The 24875-nt window shown below is 39.3% G+C and overlaps 1 protein-coding gene across 1 annotated transcript; it reads right to left on the reverse strand.

Annotated features, from left to right (window-relative positions):
• Positions 1-432: 432 nt before the first annotated feature.
• ano6 (anoctamin 6) lies at positions 433-23167 on the reverse strand. The gene is made up of 20 exons (XM_026147355.2): positions 22923-23167; positions 14635-14705; positions 14196-14324; positions 11419-11484; positions 11050-11337; positions 9314-9427; positions 9096-9211; positions 8865-8999; positions 8671-8773; positions 8413-8473; positions 8108-8253; positions 7890-7967; positions 5580-5808; positions 5326-5495; positions 5145-5242; positions 4548-4678; positions 4205-4410; positions 3753-3952; positions 2120-2225; positions 433-2009 (listed from the first exon to the last, which is right to left on the reverse strand). The coding sequence occupies exons 1-20, from the start codon at positions 23005-23007 to the stop codon at positions 1836-1838; spliced, it is 2706 nt and encodes a 901-aa protein (XP_026003140.1). The 5' UTR covers positions 23008-23167; the 3' UTR covers positions 433-1835.
• Between the last annotated feature and the right edge of the window lie 1708 nt (positions 23168-24875).

The raw sequence follows: 24875 nt of genomic DNA on the forward strand, positions 1-24875 counted from the left end.
TACTTTGGTGTAATACCAATGGCCACGTGGGAGCTATTTATCAGTAGGGAAAACTGTGAAAAAGTAGTAAAAATTCTTAACATTTTCCAAAGCCGTCTAGTAGGCTGGATTGTCTTTGCAGGCCAGGTCAAGCCCCCCAGCCTTATGTTTGACATCCCTGCTGGTTTTAGAGTTTATTTGGTCAGGTGACCATTAAAATTAAGGATAATTTAGACAGTGCTGTGAGGCGTTCTAAGGTAGCTGCTTCTGCTAAGTATCACTGAGAAGTTTTTGCTGAGTCTTTGATTTTTGCCTTTCTGTTGTGATTTAAAGGTGCACCCCCTCATCTCAGTATAATGGCCGTGTTTAATTTTACTAATGTGAGCACTACACTTGTATTCATATCAGAGTTGAGGGCTAAATGAAATGTATGACGTAAGACACGAAATATGCTTTTTATAGATATATATAAAAAACAATTTAATGACCGTATAAAACAACAAGACAATAAAGATATTGATATATGATACTGTTACTGGTGATTATACTTACGTTCAGGACAAAGTGGATTAAAAGAGGTACTTTCATGACTGACACGGGATAACATAAAAAGGCCTGAACCATCATTTCAGAATAAAAAATGAAGTGCAGTGGTCATACACAAGACTTATATTCACCAAAGTTTTTTCATAGGATATATTATGTTTTCCCCACTTCAACATATTTTTTTATATACAAAACTTGTTGATTATTCTCCTTACTAGAACCCCCACCTCACAAAATAAACACATGTAAAGTTTAAAGGGGACAATCTCCTGCACATTTATGCCGTGCAACATTGTGAGCTCTTTAACAGAGGTGACAAAAGCATTATACCAACACTGCACATCTGCATTTTGCAATATTGGTGATTATTAAATGTGTGCGAAAGCTGTGCACACCCATGTGGAGGAAGGTGGACAGAGTGAGATGCTAAAGTGAGAACTGCTCTAGTCTGATATACCCAAAACAAGCAAAAAGAATAGCATAACTAAAAAAAATGCTTAAGATTAATGTATCCTTTGGTATGACTTGAAAGGTCATCTCTGTAACAGCCAAGAAAAATATGTGAAAGAGCTGAAAGAAGGGAAAAAAAACTAAACGATTCACAGTTGAAAGCACTGATTTGACGTCCTTACCTGCCTTTCCCCCCTTTTTGAATAAATCCGGTTGCAAAAGTCAATGCATAAAACATACAGCATGGCAATTAATTTTAAAAAAAAAAATCACCAATGTGCTAAATGTTACATTTTTCTTGATTTTAGTATTTGTGTTTTGGTCTTTAACGTCAAGACGGATTTGTGGTTTTTTGTAATTAAAAAAAAAAAGATTACAATTCACATTTCTTGAGCCAAAAGTTCATATTCGGCATTCTGCTGCAGCCTTTTCCACCTGTGCTGTTATCTTTATATTTAAAGGGTCAGCTAAATTTATTTCACCAGAAAAACAAGACTCTTAAAGTGCGTTTTCACCACCAAACACATCAAGGCAGTCCAGGGCAAGAAAATAGTGGTTAGGGAAGACTACACATCAGTGGTTTTTCTGGTTTTTCCGTTCGCCGTCCTGCAGTTCCTCAAGGATGGTGTTTCCTGTCAGACAGTTCATGCTTTATTAACTTGGTAATCATAATATTATTGTAGGGTCTACATTACAAGATAAAGCCCCTTGAGGTGACTGTTGTTGTGATTTGGTGCTGTATAAATAAAACTGAATTGAATACAGAGAAAAAGAACACTCTTCTTGTGACACACTTAAAAGGTTCTGCTTTCGTGTCCCATCCGTTTTCATCCACCTCCAAGTCCTTCTTTTGTAAATGCTCAGCTTTCAGTTTCAGTTTCAGTTGCCTTTAAACGTTTGGACACCAGCTTCAGGTTGGTCTCGTGGAGGATCACCTGGGTCAGGTATTTTTCCCGTTTGATTTGTTCTTTAACAGCATACGGGACGTCGGGGATTATGTAGGCCAGGATGAACTTGGTAAAATAAACAATGTGCTGCGAACACACACACACACACAAAAAAAGAAGTGAACACTTCCATTGGCATGTTCTTAAATTATCCTTTTCTGACGTGATCGGTTTCTATTTATTTAGTTTCTACTCACCTCCACAACAATTATAAAAGCCATTTTGGCAGCGATCACATGCCAGTAGAACATGTTGTATTCGTACTGTCTTTGGTGCCCGGGGGGAAACCGATAATCTCGATACCTGTAAGAGAAAAGTTTTCAGTAGTTTTCTTCAAACCCGCACTGATTTGCCATACATTTGTTTCTGTATTTCTCAGCTTTAATCTTTTTTTTATGACTGCAGAATATAATTTGTCTGTGCTTGATTATATGAGTATAAGTCAGGCCACAGCTGCTCTTCACCCTTCTCCACTCTTTGGTTCGAGCTCAACAGTTTTTCAGTCGTTTCTGGAATGTTTTGAAGCTCATTTGTGTTCACACGCTACTAAAGCCCGTCTCGTCAACCTCCAGCATTACTCGGTCCATTCCTCGACTCTGATCTGGACTCTGTCTTTGCCCTGCTGAAACCAAGCCCTGCCCCCATGTCTAATACCAAAATAGCTTTGGTCTGCATTCCTCTCTTGTCCTTAGTCTGTACTCCCTCCCTCAGCTTAGTCATTCTCCTTGCATTTTTCAAGGCTACAGATAAAACTTCTTTTCAGTAAATCTTATAACTGTGATTAAATCAGGTTGTCTTGCACATACTTGCAGGGACTGTTTGCTATTTACTTGCACTTAAACAAACACATATGCGTGTATAGGTTTCTGCATGTTCATGCATATATGATCTAACTAAGGTTAAATAAAAACTCACAGTCAACTCACTTAATTGGAACCTTTTTTTCCCCAAGTTACATACATTCAAATACGCTCACTGGCCACTTCATTAAGTACATATTTTTCAACTCCTAATTAAGGTAAATATCTTATCAGCCAATAACCTGGCAGTAACTTACTGTATTTAGGCATATACACAATATCAAAACGCCCTGCTGAAGTTCAAAGTGAACATCAGGATGGAGAAGAAAGGTAATTTAAGTGGCTTTGAGTGTAATAAGGTTTTTGGTGCCCAATGGGATGATCAGAAACTGCTGATCTACTGGGATTTCCCCACACATCCATTTCTAGCTAGTTTAGAAGATGTTGTGAAGAAAATAAAATATCCAGTGAGCTGGAGGTCTCTGGGGAAAAAACACCTTTGATGTCAGAGGTGACGAGTCAGACTGCTTTAGAGTGCACAAACTCACGAGACTGGAAAAACATTTCCTGGTCTGATGAGTCTCCATTTGGAGGGTACGATTAGAACTGAGCGTAAACAACATGAAGGTATTGCTCCATCCTGCCTTTAAATCAGTTTAGGGTGCTGGTGGTGTAATGATGTGGGAAATATCTTTTTGGGACACTGAGCATCATTTAAATGTTACATCTTACCCAAATATTGTTGCTGTGGTCTTTTCTCATCATAACTAACCATGTCACAAAGCTCAAGCAATCTCAAGCCTAAAAATGACAATAAATTCACTGTACTCAAATGGCCTCCACAGTTACCAGATCTAAATCCTATAATGCACCTTCATAGTGGAGTTGATCAAATCTGCTGTGTGATGTTCTTATGTCCAAATGGACTAACAAACAAAAGGTTTAAGCCCTTGTCCTTCCAGTCCACCTCGCACTATCTAGAAAGTGTGGAAGCTAATTTTAAATGAAAATGATGATTCAGTCTTTGTACCTGCAAGTGGTTAGGTTGGGAGGCGTGTGGATATATTCATCATCAACTGGGGGAAAATCGTTGGTACTGAATACCGACAGCGAGCTGTTGATGTAGCCCTTCATGGTGTTTTCAGTATTATTGCCGTAGGGGTACACTGAGAAAGACCAGTAGTAGACCAGCCGTGGGATCATGTCCGACGTGAAAGCAATGATCATGGCCTGTTGAAACAGACAAACATCAGGGCACAAAGTTAATGCAGAAAAAGCAGAAAACTGGTTGTAAAAGTTAAAATGTGAGACTTTTCTTTTTGCACAACATTTTCTTGTATTTTTGACAAACATATAGTCATTTTGGGCTGCAGATAATAACTGTGGTACAGTTATAGTAGTTAACTAAACTGAAGGGCTGAGATTGTAATCGCCTGTAAAATGAGTTAAAAAACTAGCGTTTGGGTGTAATTATCAGCTTACATTTGTTACCACAGCCAGGATAGTGATGCCTTGAAGAATGGGCTGCCAGGCTCCTATGTGCTGTGCCTTCTCTGGCACATCACGGCGAAACTGAGTGGTGATTTTCCAAGCATCAACCCGAATTTCTATTATATTGTTGAGCAGAGCCAGGGCCGGAGCCAGAGGGAAGGAGGCCACAAACAGGGTCACAAAGCCAAATTGGATGGCTGTAAGGAACAAGAGGTTTCCCAGTGCACCAGGTATTAATAAAATAATCAATTATTCTGTATATTCAGGTTCTGTTATCAACAACAGCAGCTGCAAATATAACAGACAAAGTGCCAATAATGTATTGCCATCTCACCCATCTCAAGGTATTCATAGAACAGTCCTAGTTTTGAGCTGGGTTGAAGCTGGTAGTCCTGCTCCCAGCGAGGAATCACTTTCTCCGATGTCACATGGACGCAGTGGCGATAAATTAAATTCTTCAACCACCTTGAAAGGATGGAAGAGATGGCGTAAAGTAACAGTAAGTAAGTATCGTTGCCTATTTATCTAGTCGATTTGAACACTGTTGTAAGCGACATATCGTGTTTACTGAGCTAAATCTTTCCGTGAAGTCACGACCTTTGAAAAGACATCCCTTTGTCTAAATTGAAAGAGATGCTCATGCAATTAGCAATTTTCTGTTCATTAGAGGTTTGGCAGCTGTCCAAATGGTTGACTTTTTAGTTCAAGCTTAAAATACGCAACAGATAAAAATGTAGTTGACGTATAGACCACATCAGCTCAAATGGACTGGATTTAATTGAAAAGTTCGTAGAATTGTTGAGGAAAAAGTGGGTCCATTCACTTTTCAAGCAAATGTATGTATACAGTAAAAGGACAGCTTTTTAAAAGATGGCTAGTTAGCGTTCAACCTCATCTCAACAAAAACAGGTCCTAGATTCCGAGTCCTTACGGTATCAAGACCTCCTGGATGTTGTTCCAGATGGCTTTTCCACCCATGATGATTGCCAGCTGAGTCGTCAGCTCAATCAAACAACCACCCGGATCACACTGCAAATCAAAGACACACATTGACAGCCATGGATATCTAGCTATTTACTTGGCTATGTAAACACTTTATGGACTAATAGTACCTCCTCATTTCTGTATTTTCCCAAAAGATAAACAGGCTTTCCTGGATGGCCAACTGCTTTCCCCTTTGCAAAGGCGATGTAGAAACATGAGGAGTAATAGTTGACAAATTGAAAGAGGAACATCTTCAGAGTCAAGCTGTTCTCATAGTCCGTCTTGGTTCGTGGAAGCTCTGTTATTGTGTCGGATATGAAAAGACTGTGGATTAGGTTATTTTCCATTGAGGAAAGACAGTACAGTTGGATGTTTAACTCACCGAAGTCTGTGATCCAGATGGCGACCCGCTCATATAGAATATTGAGGATCATGATTACAACAAAGCTAATCAGTGATGCTGTGACAGAAGTGGCCATCTGAGGTGTCACATACTCCTTTATTGGCTCAGCAATTGTCAAGTTTGTATTCCTCAGTTCACGAGAAAACGTAAAGAAGACAGCCAGGCGGTATACAGTGATGGCCACAACAGATGCCAGGATCAACATTATCTAAAGGACAAAATCAGTAAAATAAATAAATAAATAAATAAATAAATAAATAAATAAATAAATAAATAAACAAAACAAAACAAAATTATTACAAATTCTTTCTGACAGTCAAGAGATGTGGGGAAAGACAGCTGGAATAGCAGGATGCTTGAAAACATGTGGAGTCAAAGAGGAAACTGTTCCATGTACCCTAGCTACTTTTATAGATCAATACTTCCTGCTCAATATTACATTGGTTAAAATGGACATTTTATTTTAAAGCAAAATTTGTTTTTTTGTGAACTGAAACCATAATATATAAATAATAGTATATAATTATTGTAAAAAGGAAGTAGTAAGTGAAATAGTTCCGTACATATCTTGCTGCAGCAAGAGTCCTGACAGGGACTAGAAAGAGAGAGCAGATTTCTCCTGTTTTGGCTTCCCTTCATTGGCTTCCTGTTAAATCCAGAATTGAATTCAAAATCCTGCTCCTCACATACAAGGTGTTAAATAATCAGGCCCCATCTTATCTTAATGACCTTGTAGTACCATATCACCCTATTAGAGCACTTCACTCTCACACTGCAGGCTTATTTGTTGTTCCTAGAGTATTTAAAAGTAGAATGGGAGGCAGAGCCTTCAGTTTTCAGGCCCCTCTTCTGTGGAAGCAGCTTCTAGTTTGGATTCGGGAGACAGACACTATCTCTACCTTTAATATTAGGCTTAAAACTTTCCTCTTTGCTAAAGCATATAGTTGGGGCTGGACCAGGTGACCCTGAATCCTCCCTTAGTTATGCTGCAATAGACATAGGCTGCCGGGGATTCCAATGATGCATTGAGTTTTTCCTTTCCAGTCACCTTTCTCACTCACTATGTATTAACAGACCTCTCTGCATTGAATCATATCTGTTATTAATCTCTGTCTCTCTTCCACAGCATGTCTTTATCCTGTTTTCCTTCTCTCACCCCAACCGGTCGCAGCAGATGGCCCCGCCCCTCCCTGAGCCTGGTTCTGCCAGAGGTTTCTTCCTGTTAAAAGTTTTTCCTTCCCACTGTCGCCAAAGTGCTTGGTCATAGGGGGTCATATGATTGTTGGGTTTTCTCTGAATCTATTATTGTACGATCTACTGTACAATGTAAAGCGTCTTGAGGCGACTGTTGTTGTGATTTGGTGCTATATAAATAAAATTGAATTGAATTGAATATCAGAACAAAATTAATTGGCTTGTAGAACAAACTTTCACTACAATAATTAATTTTTTTCTTTGTGACTTTATTAGTGTCTCACAGCACTGTGGAAGAATTTTGGCCTGCTCTTCTTTACAACATTGCTTCATTTCATTGAGATATGTGGACATTTGCTTGTTTACAGTTCTGTTCAACTCCCACCACCGCATTTCAATGAGGTCTGGGACATTGTGACACCTTGATTCTTTGGTCCTGTGGTTGCAAAACAAGCCCAAACCATCACCCATCCACCGCCATGCTTCACAGTTGGTATGGGGTGTTTGTGTTGAGATGCTGTGTTTGGTTTTCTCCAAACAATTATCTTGTGGATAATAGCCAAACAGCTCCACTGTAGTCTCATCTTTACAAAAGGGATCGTTACAGAAATCATGTGGTTTGTTCAGATACAACTTTGCAAACCTAAGCTGTGCTGCCATGTTCTTCTTAGGAAGAAGATACTTTCTCCAGGCAACCTTCCCAAACAAGCCATACTCTTTTGTCTTTTCTTTGGCTTTTACTTTTATAGTAGTGCTCTCACTTGCTAATGAGCAGTTAATAGTGCATTTGACTAGCAGCACCTGGCTATATATTTAACCTCTTAATTCCTATAGAAACAATAAGGTTGTACATAGTTTTTCAAATACTGTTTCTTTGTTTGGCTTACTTTCTGTTAAATAAATAATAATCATTTTAAGGCCTCCTAAGGATTAGACGTTTTTCTTTCCATGCTGTTATGTAAAATAATAAAATTAAAAGAAGGGTATACCTTAAAAGGAGTTTATATATTGTTCTCACTATTCCTGTTGTGTATTTCTTCTTCTTTGTATAAAAAAAAAAGTAGACACAAAAAAGACATTTAATTCATGACTCACCCAGAAAATGACTGTTGTCATTCCTATCGACACACGGACACATCGTCCACAGGCTGTGTATGGCACCTTTTCCTTCACCTAAATAGCAGACATAAATAAAATGAAATTATGAACCTCAGCAACAATATTTGAAGAGGTGAAACTCACTGATGCATTGTAAATGGAGAAAATCAAAACTCAAGCTGAGATTAGCTGGAGAAAAAGTATGTGGGATTTACCCCTGTAATGGGGTTTTTCCTCTCATAGATACATTTGGCTTCATATTCTGGGCGAGGTGGCTCTTCCTGTTCCAGGAACTCCACAGTGTCCCACTCGTACTCCAGCTCTGCCTGGTAGCGCTTCCAGAACTCTAGGAACAAAGTCACTGCACAAAGCGAAACAAACACAGGAAACAACAAGCCAGGCAGTTATAAGAGAAGGAAGCGCAATATAAATAGGGTGTTCTATTAATAATACCAAAGATGATGCAAAAGCAAAGATAATAACAGAAGATAAAATCTGGTAGAAACTGTATCAAACTTACCCCAGACTGACATGAAAACTGCAAACACTAACGTTCCAAAGTTATCAAATATGCAAAGATTCTTAAAAAAGAGAGAAAGAGATAAAATTTCAATGGCAGCTGCAGCTGTGTCACAAAGTAAAACAGCAGCCACACATTTCACTATGCAAATCTGGCAACAGTGCTACCTACTGTGAGGTGAGCGCTGTGCTGCAAAGTATACTGAGCAACATTAAAGACAGGAAAAGATGCATTCAAATACAATAAAACAGAACTCACTTTCGAAGTGTTACAGGTGCTGTTTAATGTCCAGTATTGGCACGTGTCACACTGTGGACACATGACTATTTTTCCCCCAATATCAGGGTCGCACACTTCTTTGCTGCAGCATTTCAAAGACACAAGACAGACCATTAAAGAGCATTTTTTTAAACATTTAAAATCATTAAAGAGAAATAAATTGTTTGTAGTACCTCCAGGTGCTGGTGTCCCGGGTATAGTACCCGTAGATGAAACAGCCGATCCCAACAACAGCAGCCCAAGTGAGCATTCTCGTGTAGAAACCCAACCAGGCAAAGTAGATGCCAATCTTCTCCCCGTAGTAGTTCCTGTCAATAAAAATAATTAGAGTTATTAATAATTACTACTAATTTTTCTTGAACAAACAGAGAAGACAATTTTTTATGCACAGAAAAAAGATTTACCGTATGAGGTCCAGCGGTTGGATCTTGTAGAAGCTTTTGGGATGAGCCCATTCTTCATAGAGCAGGTATCTTTCATTGGGACACTCTGGTTCTTGGGACTTGACATTGAACCGACACTGACATGACGAGCAGTGAAGCCATTAACATAACATAGTACAGCTTGGCTAAACAAGACAATACGCAGTATGCAAAATAAAGCAGAAAATATTGTGGCTTACATCGTGGATGGGATAGGCCGCTTTGTAAACTCCACTGTCCAGCAGTTTGGTGATGCCAAACTTCTTTATGTTGCCTCGTATGTCATAGGGGGCTCGGCTCAGGATGTAATACGCCTAAGAAAAGAGAAAGAGTCAAAAAGTTATCATTCTACTATTTTATAATACATTGATTTTTTTCTTCATAGACAAAACCATCTCTGTCAATCTAAAAGGAGCTCTTGACTTTTTCAAATCAAATAAAAAACTATAAGATAATTATATAATTTCTAACAACGGATATTTGTTATTTTATTTAAATGGGTGTCTCAAGTGTTCTAGGTTTGGAATCATCACTTTGGAAAAATAAACTAATGAGGAAATTGTCCAATTGCATGCAGTTCTTTCCGTACTGCAGTTGGGGAAAAAACTGGATTCGACAGAGCACCCTGCGTCTCTGACCTCTTTGCATTTAATCATTAGTTATTGTATATCTCTGGCTCTCTTCCACAGTGTGTGTCTTTTGTCTTTTTTGCCTCCTCTAACCCCCAACCAGCAGATGACTCCTCCTGCTTGAGCCTGGAGGTTTCTTCCTGTTAAAAGGGAGTTTTTCATTCCCACTGTCGTCAAGTGCTTGCTCAAAGGAGGTCATCTGATTGTTGGGGTTTCTCTGTATTATTGTAGGGTCTTTACCTTACAATATAAAGTTCCCTGAGGCAACTGCTGTTGTGATTTGGTGCAATATAAATTCAGTTTAACCAGAGCAGATCACCTTCCTCCACCTCTACTCCAACATCCTCCTCTGTCACACAAACCCTCTGCATGTCCTTCTTCTCTATGGTCTTGCTCTTTTCCTCCTGCCTCCCAGCTCCATCTTCAACTTTGAACAATGTGTCCACTATCCCTCCAAATGCAGAAACCACCTTCCTCTCTAGTTTTGTCTCCAAACTGTTCAAACTGTTGTCTATTTGACATACTCATTTCTAATCCTGACCATTCTGGTCACTCCAATGAAAATCTGAACATCTTTAACTCTGTTACCTCCAGCTCCACCCCCTGTATTTTTGGAAGTGCCATAATCTTCAAACCATACATCATATCATCTTGTAAATCTTCCTTTTCACTCTTGCTGCTGTGCTTCTATCACAAATCACCCCTGACACTCTTCTTCACTTGCCTTGTGCACTGCCTGTTGCCTTGGATGCTTGAACCCAGGTATTTAAATCCATGTACATTTAATATCTGCACTCTTTAAACTTTAACATTTCCACCCGTCTCTTTCTCAGTCGCACATGCATTCAGTCTTGGCTCTACTGATCCCATGTATCCGGTGCATACCTCCACCTCTCCAGAGTCTCTTACGCCTGTTTCCTTACATACCACTTCAAAATAAATTGTTATGACAGCAAACCATTACTAAATCATTCACCTAGGAGCATAAAAGTTTTTGTTCTTGGTCCAAACTTGTATTTTCCAGTCCTGCTAACTTTTTCTCCACTATTTTAATGTGCGATTTGTGAAAGTATACGTAATATGTTGTACATAAGACTTAAACCACAAATTCATGGAAAAAGTTAAGTTAAGTTTTAAGATGACTATTATTTCAAATCAAGTTCCTTTAAAATGAAGGCATTTTAAGGTTGTCTGTGAACCCTGACTTTAGTGATTTTAACATGAAATCCATAAATCCATTGACATATTTATGTGTAGGGAGAGTTGCAGGCAGCCTGAACTTATGGCAGCTACATGGAACAACCTACCATCCTGCTCCTCATCGATGGAGTGAAGAAGAGATCTTTGTCCTTGATACAGAAGAGATCTTGTCGATCCTTCTCAAAGGGGGCGGTGAAGAACTCGGACTCCTTACTGATCAGTTTCTCATCGGGATAGAAGTGCTTGGTGATGCAGGAGAAAAAGCGCAACGGGGAGGGGCGGGCCGGCATGTCGTTGGGCTGTATGGGAAGCTTGATATGCAGGACCTCGGCATAGGTGCACAGCACATCCCATGGCATGTGAACTTTCAAAAACATGAGTTTTTCATCTAAAACCTGCAAACAAAGAGAGAATTCAGTTAAAGTAAGAGATACGGGGACAGAAACAGTAACCTCCAGGCAAGGACATCCACTTACAGACTGTGTGGCCTCCAACTCCATGCCCATCTTCATCAGGCTGGCCTCAAAGTATTCTCGCCGTCTCTAAAGAATAAGACAATAAAAAAATAAATATCAAATGCAAATTAATCGCTGGATACAGCAGATACTTTCATGGCCCCTTTAGTTGACTGATTTATGTATTTATTATTCAAAAAGATGTACTAAAAACTCGATATAATACTGTAATACTGCATCATGTTGCTCTCCTGGTGCAGGAACTGCGCTCTGTCTTCGGTGTATTCATTTGGTGAATAATTTGGTATCGCTAAATTGTCACATTCAGCACCTCATGGACACTTTCAAGGAACTGTTAATGAAGCAAAGCTAAAAATAGCTTCAGTCTTTATTACTGCTAACTTTGTTAGCAGAAAGATTACTCATTGAGAAACAGGAAATACCACAATTGCATGCGATGTATATAGACAATCATAATAATTCCATTTAACCAACAGCATGTCAAAGAACCACACCTTCCCAGCAGTCAGAGCAGAATAAAGTTAAGCAACCTGTGTTTGACCAAAGTTATGCTCTGGAACAACAAAGTTAATCGAGTGACTTTTAGAGACTCTCCACTTGCTGGATTTCTTATGAATATAATGTTTCCTCAGTTCTAACAGACTTAGGAAATTTCATTTCCTGTCATGTGCTAAACAAGGGATCAAAATAGGGAAGATATCAAGATATGCTACAGATTCCAAACAGGAAAGCTCCCAGTAAGCTGCTACAGAGCTAAAGGGATGACTAGACAAATGTTAAAGGGAGACAATAAATGCAAGGAGTAATGTAGCAAGTGGAAACAAGGGAAGTAGAACTAAACATAAAGTGCAAGTGGCAAGACTATCAAAAGGAAAGAGGAAGCAACTAAACACAGAGACAATGACCCTGACATCTGAACCTGACACAGAAAGGAAAGGCTAAAAAAAACCCTCGAGACCAAACCAAACAACCTAAAGCAGAATAGTAACTGAAATCAGCATTAACGGAAACACAGAACTCAAGATATTCAGGAACGAGTCAATCAAGAATGAACAGTCAAACTAAGAAACAAACGTAACATTAACGAATAGAGAGGAAATCTCTAGTCCGCAAACTGAGTCCAAAGCCCAGGACTGTGATACTTCCAGTAACTTTATAGGCAAATCTTTTCCAAGGAACTCAGTAAAACTGGCTGATCGGCTTTTACGGACTTGGAGCTGGGTTGCAGCTGTCTACACCCACTGCCTGTATTTATTCACAGCTCTCATCTCAATCAAGTGGAAAACATGTGGCACTTCTTTTCTAACAACAACATATTCATTTCCAAGCATTATATTATATACAAACCTGACTGTAAACCTGTTGTGAAAGAGGACAAACAAGCCTGGATATGCCAGTTCATCCTTCAGTCTAATACTAATAACAGAAACCAGACCAGGAAGAGTTGGTCTTCTTTCTTTCTATTTTTCCTTCTCTTCAGTTACAAACCAACTGACTTTGTTTTGTGGCGGTTTAACATTTTTGCACCACAAAATCTAAAAACATAAATTAAAAATTACTCATGGCCAAACAGATCTGTTCTGATGATGAACTTTGAGCATCTAATTGAAAAAATGATGCTCTTCATTAGCTCTCTCAAGGAATATAGCCAGGAGCACCTCACAGTCAGAATCTAATGCTTCATATCCTGGATAAATAATATTTACAGACAGAGGGGAATAATGTGAAGCCACAGACTGACAGACTAATCCAAGTGCAAACAAAAACTCCATTTACAAATAAGAAACAGACTCTGCCATTTGTATGAGTAATAAATCAAACACTGAGAAAATTTTGGCTATATACATTCGCCTGCATGCACTCTGTGTATACGTTATGATGTTAGATTATTCTATTAGAAGAATGTTGTTATATAACTCATTAGGACACATAAAATGCAGTCAGATCTTAAAGTTAAAACGAAGGCATTCAGATAAAACCCATTGGGAATCGAACCAGAGAGTCACTGGTGAAAAGAATAGACGCTCAGAGATCAAATGTCAATACTAACACTCTAAATCTAACATCATAACTACTCTCCATGGATTCTGAATGCTGGCATAGCAGGCTGTTTGCAGTCCCCGAGCCTTTAACACCACTGATCACACCGGTCTTATATGACAGGTTGTTGAACTAGGTTGGCATCACTTTTCTTAAATGGTTTTCATTATATTCTGATAGCTAAAAATCATTAATAGCTAAATATTCTCACTAGAAGCGCTTTGGTCCAACTCTCCAACTATCTGCTACTCTCCTGGCCATCTACTTAAGAGCTTTAAAGGCATCTCATATGTTACTATGTTGACGATGACAACCTTAACATTACCATTAACAGTTGGATATCTTTAAATGTCCTCCATTGCAATTCTTTTTCACCCGGACAGCTTCTTGAAGGTCAGTAATCACACTGACATAACAGCTAGGCTTGCCCGCACTCACACGTCACCTCGATTCTTGCTTCCCTTCACCAGCTTCCAGTGAAATTTAAAATTGATTTTATCATTTTACTAATGAGATATAAAGACCCGTATATCCAGGCTCCCACATACATACCAGAAACCACCGTGTTTTACAAAGAACTATGCAAATTAAGCTTTTTATTACTATAATGTCATCTCTCTGCTATGCACTATTTACTCCACTTCGCACCGTTTGCAGTACACCCAGTACCTTTGGATTTAATGGCATGGTGCGTTTTACTAAAATGCTCAATAAGGTTAAAAGAAAAACAAGCTTACCTTGCGTCTCTGGAACACATGCCTCTTCTCATATTCCTTTTTGTCCTCATCTTCATACGCCAGGACAAAGTCAATCCTCCTAACACCATCATTGAAGAACAGGGAGTCTGGTTTGTCATTAAACCCTACCTGAGGGGAAAAACAAGGCTCACTGGGTAAATCTACAGGATGAAACTCATACTCCTCTTCCTCCATAACGTCATACTTGTTGAACATAATCACAAGTAAATGTCCAGCTTGGAGACAGTCGCAGCAGAAACAATGTTAACGCTGACCTGGACCTGCCTATTCAACGTGTAACGTAGGTCAACAAACACTGTAACGCCCTGCTCTCCTCTCCCTCCCCCTCTCTCACCACACAGTCCGACCCACTAAGTTTCAGTAAAGCTCATAATATTATGTTAGGGGTTTAATGTTACTTCATTGTCTGTTGACTCACCTCTTGTGCTTTAATTACGTTTCCTCCTTCTTTGATAGAGTGATAAGTTGGTAAAAACTCCTCTGGGTATACTGCAAAAAAAAAAAAAGAAAGAAAGAAGAAGAAGATTGCATATATAAATAGGAATGCAAATGCAACAATGAACAAAGAACAGACATGCAGTTTTGGACAGAGGTTTGCATAAACTTATCATGGGCATGAATATCAGGGAATTTGGGGCTTTTAATGATTTCTTTGGCTTGTTCTTTCTCCAGAGTGGAATGATGATACAGCATTCATCTTTAAAAACAAGAGTGTGGTGCACAAGTTTGAGTTTCTTTTGGATTTTCTCACAGAGTAAAAATTATATATACAGACTCAAATATTCAGATACTCAAATTAGAGCAGGGCAATATAGCCAAAAATATTTATCACGATATACATTTGAAAATTTGCGATAACGATATAACTGACAATATAATTGACACTAGACAAAATACTTTACAACTCCACAACTTTATTAGTGGAAAAAAAACCCATCAATGTATTTTCACTTAAACAAGCAGCTGTTTTTTATGTGCATTAAAGTTATATAAAAATGTAACAGTGCAAATTCCTTGCTGTCAGTTTAACCAAAATGCATTTCCAGTGGAAATTGGCCGACATATCCTCAGCATAACCATGTATAAGATCCACAAAACTTAGAAAGAGGTTATACACACACAATATGGTAATATTATGTTGAAGCACAGTACGTATCACTCCGAGAGGCTCCTGCCTACGATAGCCGTAATGCTCCGACAATCCATCAAGCGGTGCGGCTTCGTAGCTTAGCAAAGTCGTACTAAAACGTCTGACAGATTTTCGAGCGCTGTGTACCACATAAAATCGTTTCGAGGTCAGTAAACACAACCAGAATTCATACATAAGGCACACGGGATTATAAGGGGCACTGTCGATTTTAAGAAAAAATCAAAGGATGTATTTTAAGTGTGTCGTATTTTCCAAAAAACAGGTAATAACGACGGCCCGCTAGCATGCGCTACCAAAAATAGTGCTTTGTTGTGTATCTGATGGACGAAAGATAAACCAGTTCCACACCACTAAAGTTGCAGCATTTTTACAAACCAGTTCTGGTTCATCCGTTTCATTCAGTGATCCGCTTTCACTCTTCTCATTTCCCGTCGCCGGCACGCTTTTTCCTCCATGTGCATATGAAAACAAAGGCACTGCGCATGCGTGTTTTACCCATATTCTATCGCGATATTTCATTTTCTTATCATTGCCCAACATTATACCAGTATTACCGTGAATGGTATGATATGGCCCAGCCCTAACTCAAATATATAAATGCGCTTCAATCTTTTAATAACTTGGCAGAGGTTATGTGATTGTGATTGACTAGAACTGGTAAATGGACTGGTTGGGTGAATGAGGATTCACCATTCATATAAGCACTTTTAACAGTGGTTAATTGCTTTCTGTTTAACATTCACACTCCGATGGATGCATCATTGAGCAACTTGGGGTTAGTATCTTGCCCAAGGATATTTTGCACATAGACTGAAGCGCCAACCGATTAGTGGATGACCTCCTCTACCTCCTGAGCTACAGCCACCCCAAAATGGTAGTTTCTCTTTGCTAGCACAGAAATAATTTGTTTTTGTCAGCAATCTTGGACCAATACTTAAAACAAAATTGAAGGAACTCTGAAAATCTAAGTGTCAGTCCTGGGTCAGTGACCCAGTGTTTTGAATTTAGTTTTTTCATTTTTGTTTTCATCGTGGTTCATGACTATTAGGGGTTTGGTTTCTGTTTTGTATTTCTAGATCTTTAGTTCTCCTGGCTTTGTGATTTCTAGTTCTTCGGTTTAATTCTGCCCTCATGTTTATTCTCTTGTTCCCCTGTCGGTCGTGTCTCATGTCATTCCTGTCCCTGTACTCCGTGTTCCCTCTGTTCAGTATCAAGTCTGTGTCTCTCTGTGCCTGTCCTGGTCCCACGTCTCCTGTCTGGTCATCTCTGTCCTTATGTTCCCTCTGTTACCGTATCAGTATTATCGTAGTGTTAAGCTTGTGTCTCTGAGTCCGTGTCTGTGCGTACATGGTGTATTTCCTGTTTTATTTTGATAGTCTGTCTCCTATGCCAGGGTATCTAGTTTTGCGTTCCCTCGTCTCATTATGTCTGATTTGTCCCAGCTGTGTTTCTTCCTGTTTCCAAATCCTCACTTCCTGCTGTGTTTTCAACCCTCATTTTCCTGTAAATTTCCTCACTCTTAGTTCTGGTTTGTTTCCTCAGGTTTTCTAGTTTTAGGTTTCAGTGCCCAGTTTAGTGTCTAGTCCCGTATTGGTGATTTGAGTTTGTTTGGTGATGTTATTTCTATGAAGAATTTTCCCAGCAATAAACCTGCACTCTGAGTTTAACTCGCTAGTCTTGACACTAAGGAGGAAAACTGTCATTGTCACTAACTGTCACAACTTTGGAAAGACATTTCTAATTAATTGCAGATTCCAAGATCGTGCAAATGCTCCCTTCATTTCCCCAGATTTGAAGGATAGGTCGGGTGTATACTTCGTGGCCCAACCTATCCCAGAATTCATAGCGCGGCCCTGCTCAGTTTCCAACAATGGCGGAAGCTAGTTAGTTTTAATATTACTCTTATTATTCTTTCTGGGTCACAAAATAAACGTTTAACATATTTTCAGGCGAGAATGTAGCTGTGTAAACTTCAAATATTTGCTCAGTTTATCAAGACACCGCATATTTTCAAAAGCGCTCCGATGTTTTCGGAGGCGTTTGTTACTCACCAGCTTGATAGCTAGCCGGGGCTTAAGGCTCACTAGAGCCGGTGAGAACACCGGACTCCCGGTGTTGTGCCAAAAAGTGATTTCCAATGTTTCCGTGTGTTTTTTATGTGTAATATTGTTATGTATGTTGCTAAATAAACTTCGGTGAACAGGTATTACAAAGGGGTTATATATAAAATTAAAAATTACCTGTTTCTCAAGTATCTTTGTAACTGTGTTATTGTACTTACATTATAATCAACCACCTTCCTTTTGTCCACTTAAAATATCTTAACAAAACAATTTTTGCATTTGTTGCAATTTCAACTGTCCTCTTGGCCAGATTACTCTTAAAAGAGACATTTTTAAAGTAAACAAGAATTTTTTTTTTAACTGCATAAATAAAGGATACATAAAAGTCACTGCCAAAAACTGATTGCAGCTTCTACCTTGTTACAGGAATGGTAAATGGCCTGTATTTGTATAGTGCTTTACTTAGTCCCTAAGGACCCCAAAGCGCTTTACACTACATTCAGTCATTCACCCATTCACACACTGGTGATGGCAAGCTACATTGTAGCCACAGCCGCCCTGGGGCGCACTGACAGAGGCGAGGCTGCCGGACACTGGCGCCACCGGGCCCTCTGACCAGCACCAGTAGGCAACTGGTGAAGTGTCTTGCCCAAGGACACAACGACTGAGACTGTCGGAGCCGGGGCTCGAACCGGCAACCTTCCGATTACAAGACGAACTGCCAACTCTTGAGCCACCAAATGTTGTTTGTTGCTCAAGGTGACTTGATATAATTCATGAGGGATATATTTGAAATATGTTTCACCAACAAGTTTTTGGCAAATACCGGAAATCAGTTTTTGGCACAACATCAGCAAATCGCTTTCAAACCCACGGCCGTCTTTCGCTACTCGGGTTAAACATATATAAGTCAGTTACATAACTTAATGTTATTGTTTGGCTTTTTTCAGTATATTATTTGTTCAAAGCAGACAACTGATTATCAGAAGTGTGAGATGCTCGAGAATATACTCCGGTGTCCTGTTATATTTTAGATAGCAAGGAGCAGACGGCTGAGTTTATTAAACTCATTAAAATGTAATAAACTATCATCTTGTCTTTATTTTTAGTTAGCACATACCTTAAACACTTAAAGCTGTAAGCTAATGATAGTTATATAAGAGCAGATGCATGCTAGTGCAATAAGCTGTACGTTGTACGTCCAGTGGATGCATGATCTGATTAGTCGACTAATCGCAAAAATAATTGGTGACAAGTCGACTATGAAAATAATCGTTTGTGGCAGCCCTAGTTAGGATTTTCAGGAGAACATACAAACCAAGGCTAAACACTGCTTTGAACTGGAAACTGCTGGTACACCACAGTAGAGTCTGTTTTGCATTGCCGTTGACTGAGAGGAGGTGCAAGGTCAACTGAAATTTGCACCTGCCCACATAAACCAGATTACACCTGGCGAAAGGTTTTATGGTCTGAAGGGGAAAAGTTGTATAGCCATGACAGCAATGACAAGAGGTGTGCTTGGAAGAGTAAAGGTGAGGCTGTCAAACCCAAGAACACTGAACACGCTCTGGGGGCTGTTATGCTGCCAGCGGTACTGGTGCATTACAAAAAGTGGATGGAACAATGAAAAAGGAGGACTAGCCCCAAATTCTTTAACTTTACCTCAAATCTGTGGCTGAATTATTGAAACAATTGGGTGTTATATGTGTGTAATTTTCACCATGTGTAACCAGTTCTTGTTTATTTTAAAGCCATTAAATATGCATGCTGTAAAATCATTCCAGCCAGATAATTCACTGAAAGCCTGAAATTATCCATGTCCAGCCAAACATCCAAATGTCCATGATTAAGTGGATGCAGACTAAGTACTGCAGAAGATGCATTACTAGCAGATTATATAGATTTTATATTCTAGCTTTTTTTCCAGAAAAGATTTGTACAGAGAATGTATGGACTTCTGTTGCATTTATAGCACAGAATTTATGCTGCTACTATTTCTCTTTTAGTCTTTTAGTTGCAGTTTGACCTGCATCTCATGTTTGTCCTAATACATATCTTTGTCAGCCACAACAGAGAGGATGAGTGTGTCTGTACGCCTGCTGGGGCATGCACATAAAAACAGACACGGGTGTTCATATGTCTGTGAGGAGATTTTGATTTAATTGGAGTTCCACAAGATAAAATCATGGGAGGGCGCAGCTGTGAAGGCAATGACAGATATGGACTGAAAGCACGGTTACAACGCTGTTCTTTTACAGCGTTGTCATATGGTCATAAACCTGTTATGAAAGGGCTGATGCTCATATACAACTTTAGCAGAATAGCGCTTTATGACTTACAGTTCAGAATGGTCCTCATATATCTCTATATCCGAACTCTCTGTCACTCCAGTGTCTGAAACAGGCCATTTTGGGTCTCGTCCCTTTAAGTTATCTTTGACCAACAGGTGGGTGGGGACAGCCATGACTAAGTGAGGGGATTCCCCTTAAAGTAGAATTAAACAAACATAAAAAACAGAATAAAAGTGTGTGCCCTAAGCTTTTGACTCATAAGGACTGGATGCACATTATCTGACCTTATTTTGTGAGACTTTTGGCCATGTTTAATGTAACTATCTCTCATACTACAGCAAAAATGTGCCAGAGAATAAGGAAAAGCATGTGTGCCCTTTAAACTAAATGTGTCTAAAATATCAGTTTAGCCCATAAACTACAGTAGGTAAATTATGATCTCTAATAGGTGTACATATATGTTTATGCATATACTACTGATTATAACAGTTCTGTATAGTTAAGTACAGTACAGTAACTTATAGTTACACTGAGTTAAGGTCCTACAGTACAAATGGTTTAGTCACCTAAGGTAAACAAAGCAAAAGGTAAGATCCCATATATTATATTAAGAAGGTATCTACTTATAGGAGCTTATTGTTGATGGAAATATGCATCAGTAGGCTGAAAGAGCAGTTATTCTTGAACGTTTTTTCTGGCATTCCCCACTTTAGAGCCCAGAAACAGCTCACATACTCCACCCAACCACTTTTTCAGATGCTGTAGAAAACAACTGAAGTTCATTTTCAATTAAATCAGTGAACTCTTGTTTGTTTTGCCTACAAAATGACTCAACTGGAGCTTCATTCCCTATTCCATTCCAGCTTTTTATTCCCCACCAGTCTACAGCATTCTTAAGGACTACTGACCCGCTTTTCTTTAACCTTTGTTTTCCACTGAGTTATAGCTAATGCTCTAGCTCTGCAGTGCTCACTGAAGCACCACAGACTGCTTTTCACTTCCTTTAACATCACACTCTCTCGCTGATTTATTGCTTGCACAAAACGTCCTACTCACCACAATTGTTCTATGAATCCCCTGATACAAAATAGAAATTCCGCTGCTCAACATACATACTTTCCCACCACAGACTACGTCAAAACAAGAAAATACATAATAAAAATAACACTGCAGCCTCTCCCATTTGCCTCATAAATCTTTTGTCCCTTATTTCAAAAAAACAGATGACCTAAAAATCGAATATGGGAAGTCTTGCAGTGTTTCCATATAAAGTGGAAAAGAAAACTAACTGGAGACAGATGTTGTTTTCATAACACAGGCCATAGTAACATGCTTAGGGAGCGTGAGGAAGAAACACTGCTCTTAAAATCAACAATTTCTCCTTTGAAAGTCTTCAAGCAGGCTCACGGTCTGACTTCTATACTGCAGTCATCCCACAAAGTGCAGTGACATAACATACAGCCCGGGTTTTAAGCAGTTCAGACAGACACACATTCATCTGAAATCGTCAGTCTCCGAACACAAACGCTGTTACAGAACCTCTGCAACCATAACTGATTCAGAAAGTGTGAGTCATTTGAAAAGCATGCAACTGAAATCTTTTATTTTGTCAGAAACCACTAACCCAGTCGCAGGCTACTTCCTTCCTTAGAGTACATCCGACACATCAATGTACAAAAAAGAAAAAAGAAAAAAAAAGGCACATGTAACAATGAGAGGAAAATGGATTATTCCTTAAAAGAAAAAAAACAGCTTTTGAAGCATTGTGGTGCCTAGGTATGTGACCTTAAGGCGTACATAATAATAATTTTGAATGGTAAAAATGGTAAATGGCCTGTATTTGTATAGCGCTTTACTAGTCCCTAAGGACCCCAAAGCGCTTCACACATCCAGTCACCCACCCATTCACACACTGGTGATGGCAAGCTACATTGTAGCCACAGCCACCCTGGGGCGCACTGACAGAGGCGAGGCCGAAGATGGTTTAAAAAAAAAGGTATCTTACGAAACGGCAGGAGTTGCTTTTCTGCTCGATCTCAGGGGACGTTTCACAACAGATAAGAATCGAGCACCAGCTCTATTGCAAGTCAGGACACAAATATGGCTGTATATTTTCATGAAAACCAATAAATAATTATTGGTTTTCATGAAAAGTGCTTAAACCTGATTTTCTCATCTTCGTTCGTAAAATGGGTACATCCGGTGCACCTTCAGCAACTGTGCCTGTATTGAGATCAAGCATCATGCTTACTCAAGCATAAAAAAGAAAGCTGGGTAAGAAGCCAAAGTGACTGACACCACCTCAACCACAGCCAGTGTGACCATTTTACATTTGACGTTCATTAAGACTACTTTGTTGGTGAATGCACTGACCACCACAGTCCTGTAAAATGATTGTAATGAAACGAACCCTCCATTAGACTAGAGTGCCTTTACAGTGAGATGCTCTTCATGATCTATTTTATGATCTTATCTTATGATCTATTATCTAAGACATCAGTGAACAAAGGGAGAGAGAAAAAACATGTCATCGATAGGCCTGCGTCACTTTAGATGAGACAGGTATGATATAGATTTCATAGAAACACTGCAGCAGAATCTACTCTGGGTACAGAGATGAAGACGAGCCCAGGAGACATTCTGTTCAGCAGCGGAGTTATGGTTTCGGTTTGCAGATTCAGGAATGTGAAAAAATCCGAACAACAAAAGCTCGCTGAGAGGTGTTTCTGTGTGGTAGCAAGGTAGATCTAGGAATACCGAGAAACTATAGTCATTTGTAATCTTGGATTCTTGGAGATGTCCGAAGCTGTATTGTGCACCACACCTCCACTGGTGCTCAATTGTCTCTCTGCACATGCCCATTCCTGATCAATCTGTAACACTGCACACCGTCATCTATCCTTGAGCAACACTGTATTTGCGCCATACTGGGACTACATATTATAGAGTAAAAAGTAAATATCTTAACTATACCGGAGTGCAGAATACATAAGAGAAAGGGGACTTTGTTTAAAGGAGTTACAATAGTAATAATTTCTCCACTACAGAGTAGCAAAAGATGAGTTCCCGGAGATAACGTGGCCTAAGAATATCGACAGCTGTCTCGATAAGGACCCACAGCATCACGAGGATAAAACCCAGACCGAGTCCGCGCTCCGGAATAGCATGCAGACAACTGTTGCAAAAGACCATGTTCTCTCACCAACTTCCTCTTCTATCATGCCCAGCTCTATATCCCCCAGATCCTCCATGTCGGACTCCATCTCGAGGATGTCGTGGTCGCTCATAGTCCTGCCGACAGCTCCAGTGTCATCACTTCCCAAACAAAAAGTTAAAAACAAAACAAAACTACACACCCGGAAACCAACAAGCGTGCCGATTCTCACTTTGATTTCAAGGCACAGCCTCCGCGCATTCTTGCTTCAGTTCACAGCGTTGGTTCAGTGCGCGTAAAGTTTTCATGCAGTGACTTGTACGAGTGTGAAACGGGTGGGGCTGGAGGGGGGCGGGGGAGGAGGAGGAGGAGGAGAGTGTTCAAATAAAAGTTGGTTATCTGACGCTGTGTAGCTTTCTTCTGGTTTGTACCCATCAACATTTTCATAATTAATAATTCTGCGCATGGACCTCAGCTCTCCAGGCCTTGACCAGATACTTGTTGATATAATTCACATTCAATTTAAGAGAAAATCTTCTATCAGTTACACAACTTTCTATAAAAAAAAGTCTCCAGTGTTGTTTTCCCCTCTAATGAAACTTTTTATTAGCAACTACAGTAAACAATGTCAGCAACTAATACAGGGACAGGGGAGTAAATATGTAATGTAATCTTTTATCATAATGCTCTGTTTCTTTTTTAAATGCTATAAACTGTTTGGAGTGACTGCATTTGGGTTTGCGGATATGATACAGCGCTGCGAAGAAGTAATTCCAGAGAATCTCAACGTGATTTAAGTCCAGATTTTGATCAGATCACTTCAAAACACTTTATTTAACCTATTTATTTAACCTATTTAACCTACATAACCCAGGTGTCTTCTGGCAAATGTGGGACAAGCCTCTGTGGTTTTATTCTTGGAACTCTTCCATGGATGCCATTCCTTCCCAGCCTCTTTCTAATTGTTGAATCATGAACTCTGACCTTAACTGAGGCGAGTGAGGCCTGCAGTTCTCTTGATGACGATTTTTGTTTTCCTTTTTTTTGTCTTTAAGCCAGTTTGCCAAAAAAAAAAAAAAGAGAGAGATTGCCAATATTTATATGGGCTTTTTTTGCCCATCCCCAGTGGCTCCCTGTGGCTTTGACTAAAACAAAAACAAAAACCCCTAGATATTATACTTAAAAATAAAAATAATAGTATTTACTTTACATTTTTTAAAGACATTAAGCTGCTATATGTTTTGTTTATTTATTAAAGTATCATACTTCTAATTTCTTTGCACAAATACAAGTTGGATTGAAAGTGTGCCCTTAGATTTTTAGGTGGGCTCTTGAAACAGGGGGCTCCAGGTAGGTGGTGGTGCATATGGTACTAAGGTGTCAGAGATGTAGCTGGGAGGAAAGGCCTTAAAAGTTCCAGTATCAAAAAGCTAAAACAGGAGTGATGTGATCTCTGAGTTCTGCACAGCCTGCACTCATTAAACATATTCTTTTGTTTTCTTTTTCTAAAGAAAAAAAAAGGCTGTTAGCACAATCCAGACATGATAGATCTTCAAAGTAGATCTTATTTGTGAAATATATCCTAAGATGATAAAAAAAACGATTTGAAGAATTTCACGGTGTAATAATTTTTTTCTCAGGCAGTAAAAGAAGTATATAGACTCTATATTTAAAGTAAAAGTCATATATGACTTTACTGCATTATAATGCAGTAGTAGCATAAATTTATTAGCATCAAAATACGCCTACATTAAATTACAGAGGAATTTGAACAGGGAAAATTCAATTTAGGGACAGACGGGGCCCGATGGCTTGGGGATAGAAGCTCCTCTTGAGTCTCTCTGTCCTTGCCCGGATGATGTGAAACTTTCTACTGGATTGCAGAAGTTGGAACAGTTTGTTGCCAGGGTGGGACGGGTCCTTCAGTATCTGCGCTGCTCTAGTCCGCGGCAAGAGGGAACCAACAAGCCGAACCAACAACCAGCTAATCTGCTGAAAGAG

Source organism: Astatotilapia calliptera, chromosome 17 (assembly GCF_964374335.1).
Source record: "Astatotilapia calliptera chromosome 17, fAstCal68.1, whole genome shotgun sequence".
NCBI lineage: Eukaryota > Metazoa > Chordata > Actinopteri > Cichliformes > Cichlidae > Astatotilapia > Astatotilapia calliptera.

What these genes read in the sequence shown, in the direction of transcription:
- ano6 (XM_026147355.2), bottom strand. Translation starts at nt 23,007, where the DNA reads ATGAGCGACCACGACATCCTCGAGATGGAGTCCGACATGGAGGATCTG. An exon ending in CGGGACACCAGCACCTGGAG is followed by an intron (nt 8,774 to 8,864) that starts GTACTACAAACA and finishes GAAATGCTGCAG; the next exon opens with CAAAGAAGTGTGCGACCCTG. An exon ending in GGAAAAACCCCATTACAGGG is followed by an intron (nt 7,968 to 8,107) that starts GTAAATCCCACA and finishes TCTGCTATTTAG; the next exon opens with GTGAAGGAAAAGGTGCCATA.